Genomic DNA, 15123 nt, shown 5'->3' with positions numbered 1-15123 from the left:
AATAAAAAAACAGCTTAAGACACATTTTCGAAAGATACGTCCAACTTTTTTTTCGTTTCGAAAATCATCTAATTGATTGTCCAAGCCACTAAATCGTCTTTATACCACATTTCCATCCAAGTCCAAAACGCCTAGAACAAGCCCTGTTGGACATGGGAGGGGTCTGCAAAGTGATGGACTGCATACCCAGACATGCCACCTAAATAGTAGGGTACCTTACAGGGCACTGCTGTGAACTTCACAAAAAGGGTGCTATGTCTTCTCCTCCCTACAGCTCCCTTATAGGTCATGATGAGCCCCCCAAACCACCTCCAGAATCCCCTAGATCCACTTATCTACCACCCCAATAGCCCTTATGGCTGCAGGAGCCACTTATATGCCAATCAAAAAGGATTTTGGGGGTGTATAGGGCAGTGCACATGTTTAAGTATCAATGCAGTGATTACAGGGGCTTATGGGCATGGGTCCTCCTCTCTATGGGTCCCTAACCCACCCCCTTAACCCTTTCAGGACCATAAGGATCGTAGGCCAATTTTTGTGGTTTTGACGACATTTTTATGGTAAAAAGGGCTTGCAGATGCCAAAAAATTGATTTTTTTTTGTGAAATATCATTATTTTTTTTAAAAAAAAATCAAACTTCTGGCTTATGGACAGTGTGGCAAGTGAATCTTCTCGTCAATCTGGCAACGACGCTAATGAATGAATGTCGAAACCAGTTTGTTTACATAAAGGCAGTATCATATGGAATCCGTACATATCAAATTTAGAACTGTAGACTATCCCAATCAAAATTTATAGGATTTTAAAGTTATGGGACAAATATGTCCCTTGGTCCTGAAAGGGTTAAGCAGCCCCTGTGCTAGACGACTAGGCTTTCCTATGCCAAGTGTCCAGGTGATGATGATCTGGAGGCTGAATTTTAAAGTTATGATTAAAATTTTTATGGGGGTGGGGGGGAGGTTGGTGATCACAGGGGTAGTGTGTGGGGGTCTGTTTTATGTGTTTGCAGTCTTATCTGGTGAGTTTAGGTGGGTTTTTGTGACTTAGACTATGTTTTACATGGTCTAAGTCACAACGTCCAAGTTCCGTCTAGGCTCTGTTGTAAAACTTTTGGCTATAAATGCTGTACGACTAAGTCTAAGCCAGCCCAACTCCCGCCCTCAACACGCCTCCCGAAACGCCCGTTTAGCTTTGGTCGTTCAGCGGCACTATGAAGGCCTAGATCAATGCCTAACCATGAAAGACCAAGTAGATTCCTTAATCAGAAAGGGATTTTTCACTCTCTGGAAACTCAGATCCCTTAAAGCTTATTTTGTTGCATCGGTTTTTAGAATCCTAGTCCAATCCCTCGTACTAAGCCTGCTTGACTACTGTAACCGCCTATTTGGCAATTTCCCCAAAAAATATGCGACGCCTACAACTGTTGCAGAATGCGGCAGTCAGACTAATCTTTGGACTAAAAAAATTTGACCACGTGACGCCCTACTACCGGCAGCTACATTGGCTGCCGATGAAGGCACGCGTAAAGTTCAAATTTGCCTGTTTCTGCTTTAAAGCCCCCCAAATACATGACTGACCTTTTCTCCTTCTCAACCAACAGACACAAGAGAAGTTCACATTCCAACTTCGTTTCCCCCCCAGTGAGAGGTTGCAAACTGAAAAAACACCATGAATTCCTTCTCTCACACCAAGCAGCATCATGGGGTAAAGACCTAGAACAATTGCTTTCGCCCTCTACTTATGAGGAATTTAGGAAACCTGTTCCTAAAACATCTTGACAACTGATCCACTTATCTCTTTCCTCTCAATAGCGACCTACTGTCCTTTTGATCACTTTTCTCCTCAATAATGAATTTCCTGTCTAATTACTTCTCTTTCTTCTTCCCCTCTTGAAGTCAGTCAATATGTACCTTTGCTTAATCTTTTGTAAACCGCATAGAACTTCACGGTATTGCGGTATATAAGCTGTTATTATTATTATTTTTTTATTATTAGATTGTTTAGAAATACGTGCAAAACCCGTTTTTATTATCTTAGGCAGGTTTTTGGACATTTTTCTCTTTCGATTATGAGCCCCATAATGTTTTATCATCCTAACTGAGGAGCTTAAAAGTTATTATGTTCATGAATTTAGTCCTGCTGTTTGTTTGTCTAATTTATGAGCCTAGTGCTGAAAATCAGTGCTAGATCCCAACTTATTTTCCCTGCCCTAAATCCGTCCCTGCTCCATCCTTTTTTTGTGCTCCTAAATTTAAAAGTTTATTAAACTTTTAAGTAAAAATTATATGCAATCAGCCCTAGTGAATTTTCAAAGAGGCTAATTGATAGCATAACTTTCAACGTTAGGAGCATACATCCTTTGAATATCAGGCTCAATGTTTCCCTTATACTCCAGGTTCCTGGAGTTTAATATATTTTGACTGACCGCACTTCTCTCTGGCAGCTGGTTCACAAGGCACATGACAGAACTCTTTGTTGAGTCATCTTGTGCTTGCTCTTCCTTGGTTTGATTAGCCCAGAATATGACTTCCTTTCAGACTTTACTCACAACAGGGCTCTGGGAGAAAGAAACATTTTGTTATGATCAATAGTGTACGTACAACTTGAAACGATAACATAGAAACAGCGGAGGTAATTTTGTAAGAGCCCACAAACATACTTTTACTTTTAAAAATGATCCCACATACATTTACTCTAGGCATGTTGCCAAATCTCAAATGCTAGGGTACAACCTTGCCTCGCCCTGTGAACCCCTTAGATATCTGAGCTGGTGAGGGTCCCCTACCCAAACCCTGGCAACAAACATGCTCCTCCACCTTTGTGCCAGCCTCCTCACCAGCACATGCTTTGTTTCCGTGATGGTGATTGGGGGTGGGTAGGGGGTGTTGGAGACCTGGTGTAGCAGCAGCAGTTGCGAGTGGAGGAGCAATTCTATTGGCAGGGCATGGGAACTCTGGAGTCCTAATGCCAGCCCCCCTAGGCTAGTTAAGGTGAGGACCCCTCTCAGGCCAATTGTCACTTTATCTTTTTAGTCGGAGGGGACCTCTGATTTCTAAGATGAGGTCCCACCTCCTCCTCACCAATTTCCCCCTCCCCCTTTAAGGTCCATTTTCCTTTCAGAGTAATCGCTTTCACTATAGGCAGATCAATATGCAAATAACTCTCAGTTAGTCACACCCTGGAACCCACAGTCAGACCTAAACCCAGACTGTCTTTTTATACTGGTTCTCCCAAAGAGACTTCCTCTCTGGTTCCTTTATTCCTGGTGACGCAACGTATACCTTGTCACAGAGGGAAGAATGTAAGAACATAAGACTAGCCTTACTAAGTCAGACCAACAGTCCATCCAGCCCAGTTTCCTGTCTTCATGATGGCCAATCCAGGTCACAAGTACCTGGCAAAAACCCAAGTGGTAGCAACATTCCATGCTACCAATCCAGGGCAGGCAGTGGCTTTCCCCATGACTGTCTCAAAAACAGACTATGGACTTTTCCTCCAGAATCCTTCCTCCACCCTGGGAAATCACTCTGGGTGAACCTGGCCAGAGGAAACGAAAAATGCCTGTATCTTGGTATGGTAAACAGACCTCCAAAACAACAGGAAGACAGGGATATGGAATTAATCAAAGACATTGAGAACATCACTTTACGAGGGGACACGGTACTGCTAGGGGACTTCAATATGCCCGATGCTGATTGGAACACACTTTCCGCTGCTACCAGCGGCAGCAGAAGGCTTTTATCCTCTATAAAGGGAGCGCGACTCAAACAAATGGTACCGGAGCCCACTAGAGATCAGGCGACACTGGACCTGATACTCACCAACGGAGAAAGCGTTTCAGAAGTTTCGGTAGGCAATACGCAAGCCTCCAGCGACCACAACATGGTATGGTTCAACATCAAGAAAGGCTTCACTAGATCAAACACAGCAACAAAGGTCCTCGACTTTCGGGGCACTGACTTTAAATGCATGGGAGACTTCGTCCATCGGGTGCTACAAAACTGAGCTGAAACTGATAATGTAGAGGCTATGTGGTCAATCCTGAAATGCACCTTGCATGAGGCAACAAACCGCTATACAAATACTTTCCCTGTAGATGGTCTGCACATGCATTCGTGTTCGTTTTTGCTGTGATTTATTTTTTTTGGGAGGGCCCCGACTCTCCTGTCTCTTCAACTAAAACTCACTGGCCCTGATTCTCCTGCTCTCTGCCGCCTTCCCTGCAGTGCGAGCCCACAGGTTTAAAGTGGGGCTGCACTGCGTAGTGCAGCCCCACTTTAAACACACGGGCTCACACTGCAGGGAAGGAGGCAAAGAGGAGTCGGGCAGCAGAGATCAGCCTGGGTGGCAGAGAGCAGGGGGAGTTTGGATTCAGGGCAGAGCAGGGCGGCAAGAGGAGAGTTGGGGCGGCAAGGCTGAAAGTCGGGGCTGAAAGGCAGGATAAGGGCAGAGAGTAGGGCGGTGAGAGGAGCTAAATGCGGCCAACAGCCACTGCTTTCCCCCCCCCCCCCCCCAAGGGCTTCTGCAAAGTAAAGGCAGCCAGGTCAGGGCAGCAGAGAGCAGGGCGGCAATGGAGCTGAAGAGTGGGAAAGGATGTTTGCGACTGGTCCCCAGCAGTTGCTTCTTGAGTTGATCGGCCAGCCCAGTTGATTTGCAAAATTTGTTTAGTGAATCGGGTCCCTGCCTACTTTGCATGCCATTTCCCTCATTTGCATGAATCGGATTGGCAGAGAGGTAAGTGAATTGGGCCAGAGTAAAATCTGGTCGCAAACCGATCGGTTTGCTTTGTGAATCTAGCTCAATTTCTCTTACATGTTCCATCCTTACAAAATCTATTCTATGACACCACCCGGAAACAAATTTTTTCAGTTACTGCTCCCATCCACGGGAATTCACTACCACTTAAGAGAGGAGAAAAACTTAGATAAATTTAAAACAAACTTAAAACCATTTTTATTTAGGGATGCATATGACCTGTGATACCCTCTCCTTCTTAGATCACTAATTCTCCCGAAACTCTAATAAAGAGCATAGCCTCCCCTCTCTACTTATGTTGCCCATTTTTGTCTTTCTCTCCTATTATGATTATAATTCTACCCCCCTTTCCCATTTGTTCCAGTACGTCATGTTATGTTTCTTCTTATAATTATATCCCACCAAAGTTTTAAAAATTTTATTCATAAAGTAATGTACACCGCTTAGACAATTTTTTAAAGCAGTATATCAAATTTTAATAAACTTGAAACTTGAAAGTATCTCAGTGGAGTCACTAAACAGGTTATAAAAGCTCTAAGGCCCTGATTCTATAAAGCCTGTCTAAAGTTAGGTGCCAATATCAGGGCCTATCAGCACCTGATTTACAAAGAGGCGCATTACTAAAGAAAAAACCCCCAAACAAACCATGCTCCGCCTCAACTAGGCCCCTTTTTAGCGTGGTCACTTTGAACTAGGCCAGTGTCTGGCAAACTTTGCAAAGCCGCTGTGGCTTGAGGGCATCTGGAAGTGCGCAGATGTCATCACGTCGTATGAAAGCCCTCCAGATGGGGCCTTGAGTCGCCAGTGGGGGTGCTGGAAGGGAAGAGGCGTGGAGAGAAAGGGAGGCACGTCCTGTAGGCAGTCGGCCGGCATCTCTCCTCCTCACCTGGAATCTTATGTGGACTAGGTGCCTACTTGTAGAATCAAGTTTTTCAAGTTAGGCGCTTAACCTTCAATTAAGTCCAGTTGTGAGGTGTTGAGTGCCAATATCAGCACTGATTAAGTCTATTGCTCAATTACTCTAGGTCAGGGGTGTCAGAGCAAATAGACCTCATGCATATTCATTGGGGAAATCCTGAAAACCCGACTGGATTGCGGCCCTCGAGGAGGGACTTTGACACCCCTGCTCTAGGTGGATTTTTTAGAATCAGGACCTAAGAGTCTGCTATACAGTAAAATGAACAAAAACATTCTCTCTTCCTGACCTGTTGCTAATGGAGACAAATTCCCTCCACTACCAAGCACTTTGTGAAGTAATACTTTTGTAATTTTTATTGTGAATCACTTTAAAACATTGTACCATAGTAAATAACAGCAGATAAAGACCTGAACGGTCCATCCAGTCTGCCCAACATTCCCATGTATTATAAATTCATGATTGTCTTTTTTTCTTTGATATTTCTGGGACATAGACTGTAGAAGTCTGCCCAGCACTGCCCTCATATTCTGAATTATTGGCATTTTCATCGAAGTCCTCCCCAACCCATCCTAAACAGAATTGCCATATACAGGACAGACTGTGCAAGTCTGCCTGGTACCAGCTTTGGTTCTTCATTGTATAAAATTCATTTTCTAATTTGAGAGTCTCTCGTCATCCCACGCTTTTTTGAATTCTGTCATTGTTTTGTCTTCACCACCTCCCTCGGGAGGGCAGTACAGCCATCAACCACTCTCTCCATGAAAAAGAATTTCCTAACATTACTCTACCACCCCTCAACCTCAATTCATGCCCTCTAGTTTTCCCATTTTTCCTTCTCTGGAAAAGATTTGTTTCTACAGTATATTATTACCTTTCGAGTATTTAAATGTTTTATCATATCTCCCATGTCCTTCCTCTCCTCTAGAGTACACTTCTCTCTTCATATTTGCAGGAGTTAGGGGCAGAGCCGGCCCGCAAATTTGGAAAAATCGTGAATAACTTTTAGGGCTGACTGACCCACCCTCGCCACCCTCCTGCCTCCCAGACCTCTCCACATTTTGCCTGGTGGTCTAGCGGTGAAGTGGGGAAGGTGTGATCTTCCTACGCTCCTGCCCCGTGCAGAATCATCAACAAAAATGGCTGCCGTGAGTTCCCATGGTCTCACGCTCCTGCCCCACTTCACTGCAAGGCCCACCAGGTACAGTGTGGAAAGGTCAGGGTTTAGAAACTCGCGAATAACTGAAGTCGTGAGTTCTAAACCTACAAATTTGGAGGGAGAAGTGTATACATTTTCAGGTCTTCCAGTCTCTTTTCATACATCTTTTGGTGCAAGACCTTGTTCTATTTAGCAGTATATCAAGTGAATAAATTAAATCACTATTAACATAGGATTTCAAAAAACCCAAAATGTTTTTTCTTTGTCATTTAAGTTAAAAACGACATGAAAAGACTTGTAGTTTCAAATGAATACACATCCTACAAAGCTTATTAGTCTGAACTCTTTGGTGAAGGACTTGGACAAACTAGGGGAATGGGCGACAAGATGGCAGATGAAGTTCAACATTGAGAAATGTAAAGTATTACATGTAGGAAGCAGAAACCTGAGGTACAACTATACGATGGGAGGGATGTTATTGAATGAGAGTACCCAAGAAAGGGACTAGGGGGTTTATGGTGGACATGACAATGAAGCCGACGGCACAGTGCGCAGCAGCCGCTAAGAGAGCGAATAGAATGCTAGGTATCATCAAGAAAGGTATTGCAACCAGAACAAAAGAAGTTATCCTGCCGTTGTATCGGGTGATGGTACGCCCGCACCTGGAATACTGCATCCAATATTGGTCACGTACCTAAAGAAGGATATGGCGATACTCAAGAAGGGTCCAGAAAAGAGCGACACGATTGATAAAAGGTATGGAAAACCTTTCATACGCTGAGAGATTGGAGAAACTGGGCTTTTTTCCTTGGAGAAGAGGAGACTTAGAGGGGATATGATAGAGACTTACAAGATCATGAAGGGCATAGAGAAAGTAGAGAGGGACAGATTCTTCAAACTGTCAACAAATAAAAGAACAAGAGGGCATTCGGAAAAGTTGAAAGGAGACAGATTCAAAACAAATGCTAGGAAGTTTTTCTTCACCTGGAATGCGCTTCCGGAGGGAGTGATAGGACAGAATACGGTGCTGGGGTTCAAGAAAGGATGTTGGAAAAGGGAATAGAGGGGTATAGATAGAGGATTACTGCACAGGTCCTGGACCAGTTGTTCCGCCGCGTGAGCAGCCTGCTGGGCACGATGGACCTCAGGTTTGACCCAGCGGAGGCACTCCTTATGTTCTTATACTGCTAAATGGAAGCTAACGCACTTTTGCTAGTGGTAGTTTTAGTCAGACAAACTGGATTAATTTTTTTGACTTAATGACTAAAGAGGTGTATCAAAGAAAAGTGCTAGATTTGATGTATGGTAGAATCCCAGTTAACCGGTACTCTCAAGCAACCGGCAAAAAAAAAAATCTCCCCCCTCCATCCCCCCCGAGACCACCTTCACTGCTACTCTCCGCTCCAAACCCTCCCCCTGAGGCCATCGACGCTGCTACCTTACAATCCAAATCCCCCCTCCCCGAGGTTACTGGCGCTGCTATCCTCCACTGCAAACCGCTCTCCCAGGCCCCCGACGCTGGTCTCCTTCTTTTGCGGCCAAGATAATTGGCGCTGCTCTCCACCTCCTCCTCCCCCCCCCCCCCCCACTGACTGGCACTGTGCTTACCATACGCGTGCTGGAGCTGAAAGAAACATAGAAACATGATGGCAGATAAAGGCCAAATGGCCCATCCGCAGCATCCACTATCTTCTCCTCTCCCTATTGGCTAAGGCTCTTTACACCTGCATTGTGATGTCATACAGCTTTATGGTTAAATAATCCTCTCACAAAAGACCTGCTTCCCAAGTCTCGATAATGCTCACAACACTTCAAAACAATATTCATCACAAATACTAAACAATAAACGACGGTGAATTGTCAGTTTCTGGGGAATAACCTTTTGAATTTCTTTTAGGTTTTCACCCGGGTATGTTCCACAGACAGCATTCACTATAAATGGCACTGTGGGCATTGCCCAAAATCATCATAAATAGAAACATAGCAAACCGATTCACAAAGCAAACCAATCATGTGACCCCGGCCCGATTCACTTACCTCTCTGCCGACCATCCTCCAATCCGTGCATGCAAATGTAGGCAGGGACGCAATTCACTAAACAAAACCCTGCAACACCGACTGGGTGGCCGGTCAAAAAAAGGTGACTGCTGAGGACCAGTCGCTGAAGCCCTTTCCGACTGCCTTCTGCCACCCTGTTCTCCTGGAGACATGCCATTCAGATAACAATAATCTCCTTCCTTTTTATAGAAGACTGTGCAAAACCAGATCTGCTGAAGAGATCCAAGTGCACTGCCACCTCAGACCCGGGAGATTCTCCTGCCCCTGGAAGTGGCAGGTGTAATAGCGCCCAGGAGCAGCATTGGAGCTCTGGGTCCTCTCTGAAGCCTGTGCTTCTTCAAACACACTTTTTGGACCGATCAGCTTCTTAGAAGCCAAGATCTGCAGTGGAGAGATCCTCGTTTCCCGGCAGCCTGCTCCCTGCAGATTCTGTGGCTTCTCTTCCCACCCGCCGGTGTTACCGGCGTCAACTCCAGGGGCTGCAGCTTCCCCAGCCTCCTGCATCCCCGACTCTCCTGCTTTCCCCTATCGCCTGCCTGCCCTGACTTTCCCACCCTTCCCCCACAGTGTAAGCCCATGGTTGTAACCTGCAGGCTTAAGCAGATTAAAACCATGGGCTCTAAAAAAAAAAACTTAAAAAAGAAAAAATCACACAACAGCGATCCGTGCAGGAAGATGGGGGTGTTCCTCCGATTGCCCCCATCTGCATATTTTAGGTTGCAGAATTCGTTGGACCTGCCTGGATCGGGCAGGTTGATGAATCTAGCCCTAAGTAGCATGATGACAGATAAAGGCCAAATAGCCTATCCAGTCTGCCCATTCACCATTATCTCTTCCTCTCTCTAAGAGATCCCCTGAGCCTGCCATCGATGTTCCACACTAAGTCACTGTAAGGCCTTGAGCATCTATTCATGCTCAAGGCCTTCCAGCTACTGCCCTCTCCAGTATTCTCATGAGATTCCCGGAGAGGGTGGGAGCTGGAAGGCCTTGGGCATGCGCAGATGCTCAACGCCCCTTGGTGGCCCAGCGTAAAACATCAGTGGCAGGAGTAGAGCAGCGCCGGTGGCCTCGGGAGGGAGAGTTTGGAGGGGGAGGACAGCAGCGACAGTGGTCTTCAGAGGGGGCTTAAATTTAAACCGAGACCCCCATTTTTAGGACAAAAATCTTGGTTTATATTCGAGTTAGGCCCATTCTTAATAGTAACACTCAAGCAACCAGAAACTACATTTATCTGGCATCTACCAAACCCCATGGATGCCGTTCAACTGAGAGTTTCCTGTACTTAGATTTCATCAAAGCCTTTGACATGGTTTTATATAGGCGACTTACAAATAAACTGAGCATCCTTGGTTTGGACTCACATTACCCCTCTCTTCAAGTCACTTCACTGGCTCCCCATCCATTTCCAAATACAGTTCAAATTCCTCTTACTGACCTACAAGTGCACTCAATTTGCAGTCCCTCAATATCTAACCACACATTTCCCCCTATGCTCCCCCACCTCCGAACTCTGTTCATCGGGCAAGTCCCTCCTAACTGTACTCTTCTTCTCCATTGCCAACTCCAGACTCCGTCCCTTCTGTCTTGCTGCGCCGGATGCATGGAACAGACTGCCTGAGTCATTACATCAGGCTCCTTCTCTAGCAGTATTCAAATCCAAGCTAATGGCCTATTTTTTTTTTAGGCTGCTTTCAACTCTTAAACTTACTATAAAATTAACTGTGTCCATCCTGTCATTCTCTCTGCAAAAAACTCCCCAACCTCTTTAGGTTCCGTCTCTGTCCAAATTAGATTGTAAGCTCTTCTGAGAAGGGACTGTCTATTTATTGCATGTTAGATGTACAGCGCTATGTATGCCTTTCAGTGCTATAGAAATGATAAATGGTGGTAGTAGTAGTTATAACAAGCAATGACATGTCCCTATTCTTTCAGTATAGCTGGGCCATTAGGAGTGTATAAGTATGGTTAATCATGCATTTTACTGTCTCTGTATAGTTCTCGTTATCTTGTGTCCTGCAAGGTATTGCGGGAAAGAAATAAAGTTTGTTATGTTAAAAAAAAGTTTTGCCAAGAAAATTCAATCTTATGTGCCAGCATCGTGCAAAGGACCGAAACATGAGCCGAATCCTCCCATTGGCCAAAGGGAAACTCGGTTAATGGCAACCTGAAAAAAGAATTGGTAAGCATTTTCTTTCTGTAATAGATCAACAAAGGGGCCTGAAATTGAACCCAAGAACCGCAAGTTCCTTTTTTGAAGCTGGTTGTCGGTGATACTTGCACTTACTGGCACCAAAGTTTTGACAGGGCACATTGATGTGGAATTAAAAGTCTTGCTTTTGTATATAACTAACTTGTTCTTGACTGAGCAAATATATTTAGTTTCCGTAACCTGACTCCTCCAGTGATTATTTGTGCTATTCTGGTCTCCATGACAAAACTCATTTGGAACCCAGACGAAAAGGTATTGTATAATTTTAATGAGCATTAAGGAGAAGCTGAGAATGTGGTATTAATACAAAGCAGTACACTTCTCCCTCCATATCCACGAGGGTTAGGGGCAGAGCCGGCCCGCGAATATTAAAAAAACGTGAATAATATTCAGGCTGGTTCTGTCCCTAACCCCCGCTTCCCCCCGGCTATTTTAAGCCCTGTAAGCCCCCCCTTAAGCTTTACCTGGGGATTTAGTGGCAGGAGTTCAGGGCAGCCATTTCTTATGAGTGATCTGCACAGGGCAGGAGCGTGGTAAGATCACTCCTGCCTTGAAAACCCGCTAGACCACCAGGTAAGGCTTAAGGGGGGGGGGGGCTTACAGGGCTTAAAATAGCCCCCAAAATTTTAATTTTTTTTGTTTTAAAATCGCAAATAACCGAATCCCTGGATTCGGAGGGGGAAGTGTAATACCTTCTTTTGTGGGAAAAAAAGAGGCCAAGGCAGACAAACGATTAGATCAGTTCTTTGTAAACTCCTTCCTTTTACAGTTTCAGCATCTCTGGCAAAGAAGCCAGTTCTGTGGGTACTAACCCGCACAGCATTGACCATCTTGTTTCCAGGGAGGGGTAATTTCTTTTGTGCTTGGTTCCCTCAATCATTTTGAAATGTCATTGTCTATGACCTCTCAATAATAGTTGGCCAGGAGACTTCCGTGTCCCCTTCTTCCTAGGCTGAGAGAGCAAGTGAGGCACAAAAAAATGGGTACATTAAAAAACAAAAACATGCATTTGCCCAAATATCTGTATATAATTCAGCATTGCGTTTGGTAAATCCATGTACAGGGTTGAGAACCACTGGTCTAAGTGATTTGATCCTGAATTCTTTCTCATAGCAAGCCTTTAGAAGATCAGTGAAAACTTAACTTATATGATAAATTTTTTTAATTATGTTACTCAATGGTGTATTTATTAGAACATGTGTTGATGTGATTTTTGCTGCGTTTTTGCAGCTTCTCTTCTTGTGAACCGCTTTGAACTGTAAGATATTGCAGTATACAGAAATAAAATTATTATTTTATCCCTCAAGATAACCTTCACTGGTCTGAATATCAGCCAGACATGAAAAACCAAAGGAAGGAAAACCCCCCAATGTAGCAAGGTCAAAGAACACATATGATTAGGGGTGGACCAAGAACTTTCCTGCACATTGGATGACCACTGGAACCTGGATATTCAATGCCAGTGCCCAGACATGGCCCAAAATTGAATATCCGGGCTTGGTTCAGCCCGTAGCTTAACAAAGCTGCTGACCGCGGCTGCCTGAATATTAACCCCCAAAGAAAATATTGCGTCCATGCTAATACCTAAGAAGGATGTTTGCATATACAGGGTGCCCACAAAAACACTCCTTGATTTTAAATGGTTACAAAACCAAAATTTATTGGAATATTCTTTCACCTTTGGGGCTACAGTTTCATCAACTCATAAAGTGCGCCCCACCTGTTACTTAGCAAACATCGATGCGATAATCGAGCTCGGACCAGACTCTCCGAAGCATATCCGTCGTGATCACATTTATAGCTTCAGTGATGCGTTCCTGCAGATCATCCATAGTTGCAGGTAGTGGAGGTATGTACACTCTGTCTTTCACGTACTTCTAAAGGAAAATGTCACAAACAGTAATGTCCGGTGATCTCGGGAGCCAACTTGAGGAATACCTGGTCATAGGCTATGACTTTTCAGAAAATGCTGCAATTTTAAATACTCTATGTCGACTAACCCCCTCTGCTAGCGTTTTTTGGCGCAGAGAGCCGCGCTGAGTGGCCTGCGCGGCTCCCGACGCTCATAGGAACTCAATGAGCATTGGGAACAGCGCGGGCCATTCAGTTAAATAAATGAATGAATAAATTGTCTGAAGGTTGTAACTTCTGCATCGATTGCAGCTTACAAGGGTGAAAGTGCAAGCGATTGTGTAAGATCTTGCTAACCGTGCTTTTGAGGACTTGTATTTGCTGTCATCTTATTTATAAACATATTCCAATCAGTTTTCATTTTGTAACCATTTAAAACCAAGGAGTGTTTTTGTGGGCACCCTGTAATTTGTTTTACATTTATTTGCATGCATGTTATGTTACTACCAGTTCCTTATAAGTAAGCAGGACAGACATGTAAATGTGTTAATATTATAACCTTTTAGCACATAAACCTTGAGAAAAGAAAGAGGGATTTTTATTTTTCCATTTATTGATTGCTTCTATTAATACTGTAGACTCAGAATGATTTCTAGACTAGAGAATGATAACTGCTGGCTGGGGCGAGGGTGAGGACAAACTGTATCCCCGCATCATTTTCTTAGCCTTAATTAAGCTGTTCCAAGTAGATGGAACAGCATTTATAAAATGGCAGTATCAATATGTAAAAACTTGACACATCTTAGACAACTGGCAACTGAATTCAGTGATTTTAAAAAAAACCAAAAAAACAGCAACCCCAAACTGCAGAACCTGCTTTTGTATTTAAATGAACTACACTTCCCCTTCTGTATTCGCGGGGGTTAGAGGCAGAGCCGTCCCACAAATATGGAAAAACCGCAAATAATATTTGGGCAGGTTCTTCCCTTATCCCCCACTTCCCCTGGCTATTTTTAGCCCTGAAAGCTCCTCCTTAAGCCTTTCCTAGTGGTCTAGCGGGTTTTCAGGCAGGAGCGATCTTCCCACGCTCCTGACCCCGTGCAGATCGCTCACAGGAAATGGCTGCCTTGAGCTCCCGTAGTCTCTCGAGCCAATTCCTGTGAGCGATCTGCACGGGGTCAGGAGCGTGGGAAGATCTCTCCTGCCTGAAAACCTGCTAGACCTGCAGGTAAGGCTTAAGGGGGGGGGGGGGCTTACAGGGCTAAAAATAGCCCAAAAAATGAAAAAAAAAATTTCTGGTCAAAAATTGCGAATAACCGAATCCGTAGATACAGAATTTGCGAATACGGAGGGGGAAATGTATCGTTAAATGACATCATTTGTGTCTTGTCTGCTGCTCAGACTCCTACCATCTGCAATGTCTTTCCATCACGTGCCCAGTTGCTCAAGCATCTTACTGTTACTGCAACAGCTTTCTCCATTTCTGTTGCCATCAAGGAACTTTTCCATCATTTAATAAACACTTATTTTTCTGTTCATCTACTACACAGTGTTGGTTCTCTTCTGAAAGACAATCCAATTATCTTCCCAGATGATGTAAAAACACAGGCAATTGAATCTTTGACACGCTTGTACCAAGGAAGGATATTTTTGTGATTTATAAATGTGCAGAATATTGCCCCTTTTTAGACTTTTAATAAAAAGACTTGAATATAAAATCATAATTGTGTTTGAGGCTTGTGCTCATGGGGACAGGGACAAACTTTGACCCTGTGTCATTTTCTATTCTAGACAGTAAAACCATTAGCATAATTTAAAATACAATTCGGTTCTCACCACATTCATGTCTCACTTTTGAAATGCATTGAGGATGCTAAATACGTCACCAAGGGTAAATTTCTTCAAAGCCATGCTAAACACATTCTAATAAATAATTCAGATGCCTGCGAGTCAAACCAGCTCCTGGTGACCCAACAGTCAGGGACCCTCTTCCTAGTTCTCTTGCTATGATAAAGAAATGGTTTGCAGTGGATAAGAACATAAGAACTGCCATCTCCGGATCAGACCCATGGTCCATCGAGTCCAGCGATCCGCACACGCGGAGGCCCTATCAGGTTGTACCTGATGTAGTTTTAGTCACCCATATCCCTCTATGCCTCTCGTAAGGAGATGTG

General features: G+C 44.2%; 1 protein-coding gene across 2 annotated transcripts in view; it reads left to right on the top strand.

The window, feature by feature from the left end:
• Positions 1-15123, top strand: part of DRAM1 (DNA damage regulated autophagy modulator 1) — a 68271-nt gene that overhangs the window by 41110 nt on the left and 12038 nt on the right. Inside the window, exon 5 of one of the 2 annotated variants that reach the window (XM_033953036.1) lies at positions 11292-11350. The exons of the other annotated variant lie outside the window; for it this stretch is intronic. Coding sequence (XP_033808927.1) covers positions 11292-11350 — 59 coding nt within the window. The remainder of the gene's footprint in view (positions 1-11291; positions 11351-15123) is intronic. 2 annotated transcript variants of the gene reach the window in all.

The sequence above is a fragment of the Geotrypetes seraphini genome, chromosome 7 (genome assembly GCF_902459505.1).
Source record: "Geotrypetes seraphini chromosome 7, aGeoSer1.1, whole genome shotgun sequence".
Taxonomy (NCBI): Eukaryota; Metazoa; Chordata; class Amphibia; order Gymnophiona; family Dermophiidae; genus Geotrypetes; species Geotrypetes seraphini.
This window is presented reverse-complemented; position numbering and strand designations above follow the sequence as displayed.